This window comes from Panthera uncia (assembly GCF_023721935.1).
Source record: "Panthera uncia isolate 11264 chromosome E2 unlocalized genomic scaffold, Puncia_PCG_1.0 HiC_scaffold_19, whole genome shotgun sequence".
In the NCBI taxonomy this organism is placed as follows: domain Eukaryota; kingdom Metazoa; phylum Chordata; class Mammalia; order Carnivora; family Felidae; genus Panthera; species Panthera uncia.
Genome location: NW_026057588.1, coordinates 4,769,573 through 4,776,220, shown reverse-complemented (window position 1 = coordinate 4,776,220; position 6,648 = coordinate 4,769,573). Strand labels below are relative to the sequence as shown.

At 48.1% G+C, this 6,648-nt stretch overlaps 1 protein-coding gene across 2 annotated transcripts in view; it reads right to left on the bottom strand.

Moving 5' to 3' along the window:
- Nucleotides 1–1,659, bottom strand: part of LAIR1 (leukocyte associated immunoglobulin like receptor 1) — a 10,247-nt gene extending 8,588 nt beyond the window's left edge. Inside the window, exons 1-2 of one of the 2 annotated variants that reach the window (XM_049621490.1) lie at nt 1,000–1,659; nt 574–609 (exon numbers count right to left, since the gene is read on the bottom strand). In XM_049621490.1, the coding sequence (XP_049477447.1) occupies nt 574–609; nt 1,000–1,033 (70 nt within the window). In that variant the 5' untranslated portion in view covers nt 1,034–1,659. The remainder of the gene's footprint in view (nt 1–573; nt 610–999) is intronic. The other variant, XM_049621489.1, reaches the window with a different exon arrangement.
- Nucleotides 1,660–6,648: the final 4,989 nt, after the last annotated feature.

Here is a 6,648-nt window from a genome sequence, read left to right as displayed (position 1 = left end):
GATACCTGTCCATGGACACATGCCCTCCATGTGCCCTGGGTCCACAAACATGAGAGACGCATGATCCCTGCCCTCTCAGGGCAGGACGTACAGAGACACTGATCAAATACTTGTCCACATTTCACCCCAAAATAAAAAACATATATACGAAAGACAAATTCCAAAAATGTAAGTGAAACTTTAAAATCACCATGTCAAATCCTATCACTGGGTGATGTGTTGTCTATCGAGGGTGAAGGAGTTGGAATCAAGCATGGGGTCTGGGACTCTGCCCTTGGTGACCGTCTTGTTCTCTGCCCAGGGGATGCTGAGGGGGGTCTGGGCTGGTGTGGGGGAGCCTGTGGGCTCAGCCTGGTCCTGCAGGGTTTGAATTGTTTGCGGCGGGGAGTGGGGGGGGGGGGGTCTGTCAGGAGCACAGGTGGAGAATAGAGAGAGACCTGGCAAGGGTCATACGTTTGGGGTTGCTTGCAGTTCAGGATAAGTCTCAGGGCCTCCGCTCGTGTCCTACCAGGGTCAGCACCCTCAGTCTAGGGCTGCCTTTTGGGGTGCAGAGGAGATGGGGAGCAGACTCACCTTCCTGAGTGAGGTGCACCCAGCCCAGGCAGAGCGCTGGAAGACAGGTTTGGTGAGAGACATGCCCGCCCCTGGTTTCCTCGGGGGGGGGGGGGGGGCGGTACCATCGTTCTTCTTGCTCTGAAATAGTCTCGAGACAAGCCCCAGTTCCCCTCTCCTCTCCCCCAGCTGCTCTTGAGTCTGAATTTGTCTCCACACCCGGGAACCCGTTTCTAGGACTGAACCTGCGTGGCCTGACTTAGGTCTGGGCAAGAGCAGGGGGTGCAGACCCCAGGGGGATCCGCTTTGCTCCCCCAGAGTCCCACAGTCTTCTGGACAGGAGTGAGGACTGGGAAGGGAAGCGGACCCCCTCCCCAAGGCTCCGCTCCCCCCCCCACCCCCACTTCCTCTGTCCCTCCAACCCTTTGCCTACATTCCAGGACTCACCGAGGGCCAGGAAGGTGGTGGAACGGGGACACATGTCCAGACCCCTGTGGCCTGCACCGTCCTGAGGCCTGTGGGTTGAAGGACGGAGTCTGAAGCTGACAAGGGGACAGGATGTGTCAGCTGGGGCACGTCTTGGGGTTTCTACATCAGCAGTCTCCCACAAAGGGGAAGAATGCTCGCATGTCCTTCCCACTCTTCCCGCCAATGAGACAGAACGAGGGCCTGGGCCTCCTAAAGATGCTTCTCCCCTGCTCTGCTCCGATGAGGGCTGACCTCCTCCCCAGATGAACCCCTGGGGTGAGAACGTGATCCTCGAGCTCTGGGACAAGGCAGAGTGTGGGTCTGTGCCACAGGCCGACCTGAGTCCCCCGGCCGGAGCCACAGAATACCCATGTGTTCTCGGGCCAAGTTACACCACGGCATGACATTTCCTCATCTGTGAAATGGGAAGCTGGAAATCCTCCCCGAGTATTTAATATTGTGGCATCGGTTACATTCTCAGTCAGGGGTTGGAAACTTTACAAATATCCTGTTGACACGAGTTCTCTTCCCCATCTTCCCCCCAGTGTCGCTGGAAGCAGGGACACGGAGGGCGCCCATCCGTGCATGGAAAATGCAGAAGGGTTGGAACCAATGCAGAGGCAGACCTCAGGCTTGGGGCTGTGGCCGGGGAGGGGGTGGGGGTGGGGGATCGAGTTTGGGTTAAGACAATCTAGCACTCCCATTGGCAGTCATTGGGGCAGAGTGGGGGGTCCGTGACCAGGTGTAGCCGATGCTACTTAAAGGAGAGTATATCATGGGGATCCTGGGTTAAGCATCTGACTTTGGCTGGAGTCGTGCTCTCGCGGTGTGTGGGTTCAGGCCCCACGTGGGGGCTCTGTGCTGAAGCCTGCTTCAGATTCTGTGACTCCCTCTCTCTGCCCCTCCCTTGCTTGCTCTCTCTCTCTCTCTCTCTCAAAAAAAATAAATAAATAAAAATAAAAATAATAAAAAATAAATAAAGGAGAATATATCACAATATCTGGGAATCCTATTTCTCCCTTAATAACAGAGGGTCTCATGAGACCTTTTTCCCCTTTACTCCTGTCCTTCTCCGGCAACCGTATCATGATGATGTGATAGATGGAGCCACAGCAGCCACCTCACAACCATGAGGCAACAAGCTTGGACACAACACAGAAACAACTGGGACAGAAGCACACGAGATCTAGGATCCTCTGCCCTACATCCCTGAGTTGCTAAACTAACCCTAAATCTGCCTAGCCCCAGAATTCTTAATAAGTAAACAGCAAATATCCTAGAGTTTCCGTCAAAATGTCAGACTAAGTCTATGGACCAACGTTTCATCTTAAAATAGAATAATTATTTTTAAAAGCCTAAAATTGCATAATACAATATCTTAAGAATCTTCCTAAATGCCTTAAGGAAATGAAAATGATGTGGAGGCCAGGCAGTCAGAAACTAAAGGGAGTTGGGATTCCCCAGAGTTAGGCTGTCACTTTGACGGTATCTCCATGGCCTTGCAGACCATGGGGTCACCCCATTCGAGGAGTCTGGGGAGACTCTCCCTTTGCTAAGCCAGAGTCCAAAAAGTTCCACTTGGTCACAAGAGTGCAGTGAAATCACACACCCATTTCTGAGGGCCGCTGAGAATACTTTTTTTTTTTTAATCTTTTTTAACATTTCTTTATTTTTGAGAGAGAGACAGAGCATGAGTGGGGGAGGGCCAGAGAGAGGGAGACACACAATCCGAAGCAGGTTCCAGGCTCTGAGCTGTCAGCACAGAGCCTGAGGCGGGGCTTGAACTCACGGACTGCGAGATCATGACCTGAGCTGAGCTGAAGTCGGCCGCTTAACTGACTGAGCCACCCAGGCACCCCTCTTTCTGTCTTTTAAATACAAAGAAGAGTTTCTGTTTTCCTGGTTGGATCCTAATTCAGACTTTCAACATACCTGCACTGCAAACACCCAGGGAGGATGTGGGGGTGGGTTGTCTACTTAGAATAGGAATGGCTCTAAGTATCAATACCTATAGGCCTCTCCGAAGACTGAGGTCAGAGGGTCCATCAGGTTGGCCATTCTGGGTCTGTTGTTTGTTTGTTTGTTTTTAATGTTTATTTATTTTTGAGACAGAGACAGAGCATGAACAGGGGAGGGTCAGAGAGAGAGGGAGACACAGAATCTGAAACAGGCTCTAGGCTCTGAGCTGTCAGCACAGAGCCTGAGGCGGGGCTCGAACTCACAGACCGCGAGATCGTGACCTGAGCTGAAGTCAGCCACCCGACTGAGCCACCCAGGCACCCCTGTTTGTTTGTTTTAATGGAAGGTGATGCATAGCTATCATCCCTCAATGCTCTCAGAAAGCCCCTCAACCTTTGTATTCTTCTAAGATTTTGACCCCCAACTGGAGAATATTTATGTCAAGGCTCACTTCAGGATAAGCACAGCACATCTTCCGACAGAATCCTCCCTTGGACCCTCCCACGGTACTGATTGACCTTTCCTTTAATAGATTCAGATATATACACAACCTTTGTAAATTAAACATAAACTGGGAGTTTGCAAAGGCAAAAGTCCACAGAAATACAATGACATAAGATGCAACACGAAATGTGATTGAAAGAGGAGTTCTGTTTAAAAAGAAAGAGAGAAGAATTCTATGAAAAACCAGAGTGGAAATGGTGGTTAGCTGCTGTTGGGGGTGAGGGCATTGGTGGAGAAGTTGTTTAAGGGTGTATACTTGTATGAGTAGATAAATGAACCCTGGAGGCCTAGCACAGGACAGCAATTAGAGGCGACACCATTGTATCCTAAATGTTCTAAATACAATTCTAAATTGTATTCTAAACCTGCTGAGAGACTAGATCTGTTTGCCCCACAAGAGGAAATAAATGGTAAGTATGTAACAATGGGCTAGTTGGCTACCACCGAAATGTATCAAATCAACCCCTTGTTCGCCTTCAATTCACACAACCTTGCTCAGCAATTGCACGTCAATTTCAAAAAAAAAAAATGCATGGGATGTAACACAGCGGTTTAGGTAGTCTGCAAGTGAGGATTCCTCCATAACAGTGAATGGTTTTCGCTCTGTACTGATCTTACCCACGTTGGCCAGAGAAGAGAAGTCAGCTTCCTGGAAAGTTTTTTTTTTTTTTTTTCCTTACAGGAGACCCAAGGCTTATGTGGCAAACTGAACCCACCCAGTTAGTGGCAGACATGAACCCCGTCTCTGTCTAAGCATCACATCCAAAGAGACCACAATTTGGTGTCACCAAATGCTTAATTCGTATCCAAGCTTTAAAAGCTTTTTTTCTTTCCTCTTTTTTCTGGAACTACAAAGTATTATTATTGTTATTAATTTTTTTTAACATTTATTTTTGAGAGACAGAGAGAGACAGAGCATGAGCCAGGGAGGGGCAGAGAGAGGGGGAGACACAGAATCGGAAGCAGGCTCCAGGCTGTTAGCAGAGAGCCCCATGCGGGGCTCAAACTCACAAACCGTGAGATCATGACCTGAGCCGAATTGGACGCTTAAACGACTGAGCCACCCAGGCACCCCAAAGCATTATTATTACTTACACTATTCCTTTACTAACTGAGTATGTAAGTATTCTTGCAAAAAAAATTTTAAACATACAAATTCAAATGATTATTCCAATTAGAATTTTGACCCACTATCACTTATAAAGCCCTCAATTCTCCGTCATGAAAGAGTTGCTGAATGTGTCTTAGAGTTCTATATGATTAGCAATAACAATGTATGATGCATATAAAAACGATTTCTGCAGAATTTTATCTGAAATGCTCTTTTTAAAATGTTTATTATTTATTTTGAGAGAGAGAAGTCACGAGCAGGGGAGGGGCAGAGAGACAGAGAAAGAATCCCAAGCAGGCTCCACACTGTCAGTGCAAAGCCCGCCGTAGGGCTCACGGACTCACGAACCTGGAGACGGTGTGTTGCATCCACACGACTCCTGAAACAGAAGGCTACGGGCACCAGTGACAGTCACAACAAAGTTTATTACAATGAGAGGCAAGGCCGACCAATCGGGACCAACACTCTTGATAAGAGTGCGGCCCCGAACAGCTGGGGTACAGAGTTTTTATAACTGATCACATCGTTTTATCATCACCTGGGAACAGAACAAGGAAACAGTTTCCAGATGAGTTAGAACAGTTTCCAGATGAGTTAGAAACAGTTGCCAGATGAGTTAGAAACAGTTGCCAGATGAGTTAGAAACAGTTGCCTAATGAGGTGTTTACTTTAGACTTTCTGCCTCTAAGTTGCAACCAGTGGATCTCCTTGACCCTGCCTCTGATGCTCTTTTCTTTGAACTTTTGTTTCCTTAAGTGGTGAAGCCTAATTTACAAGGGTATGAGGCGTTTACCAGAGCAAAGCAAGGCTGTTATCTCTTAACCTTCAGTGTCAACACAAAGCTGTTATTTTTCATGCTAAGCATTAGCCCTACACTACAATTTAACCCTTACAGGTGATTTGAACCACAGTCAGGAGGCGGACGCTTAAGTGACTGAGCCACCCAGGCGCCCCTCCCGGTTTGGGTTCTTTACCCAGATGTTGAGTATACTCTACAGTGTCTTTGAGTGTGTCTGGCTCCTTTCGCTCCACCAAACGTGGGTAAGATTTCTCCATAATAACGTGGGAAATTGCAGGCCATCAATGGTTACTGCTGTAGAGTATGTTATTGTGTGAACAGCACGGTAACCCTGTGCTTACCCGCTCAGGGTCAGCGGGCGTTAACTCAGCCCCGAGCGGACAGGTGCACGGCCGTTGGTATGAACCTGGGAGCGTGAGCGTCGTGTTTTCCGCTATGCGTTCATTCACCTTTGGTAGGTGCGGCCAGCAGTTTTCAAAGTGACTGTATCCATTTATACACGCTGCGCTCGACGGTACATTCTCTGTACATTCTCACCGACTGTCAGTTTCACGCCTTCTTTGTTCAACCATGCCGTTGCCAGTCGTGCTGTCTTCCCTGTGGTTTCAGTTTGCTTTTACTTTGATGACTAATGCTGCTGGGAACATTTTCATATGATTGTGGTCATTTGGACTGTGTGTGTGTGAGTGAGTGAGTGAGTGTTTTTGTCATTTCCTCATTTTAAAAAATTGGGTTGGCTCTCTTTTTTGAGTCAATGGCAGGTATTAACGCGCCAGAGTTCTTTGTCAGATATGTTCATTGTGGAGATCTAATTTTTTTAAATGTTTATTTATTTTTTAGAGAGACAGAGCATGAGCAGAGGAGGGGTAGAGAGGGGGACACACAGAATCAGAAGCGGGCTCCAGGTTCCGAGCCATCAGCACAGAGCCCCATGCGGGGCTCGAACTTATGAGCTGTGAGATTGTGACCTGAGCTGAAGTGGGATGCTTAACTGACTGAGCCACCCAGGCGCCCCTAGAAAAAATATATATAATTTTTTTTAACGTTTATTCATTTTTGAGACAGAGACAGAGCATGAATGGGAGAAGATCAGAGAGAGAGAGGGAGACACAGAATCTGAAGCAGGCTTCAAGCTCTGAGCTGTCAGCACAGAGCCCGACGCGGGGCTCGAACTCACGGACCGTGAGATCATGATCTGAGCCGAAGTCGGATGGTTAACTGACTGAGCCACCCAGGTGCCCCTAGAAAAAAAAAA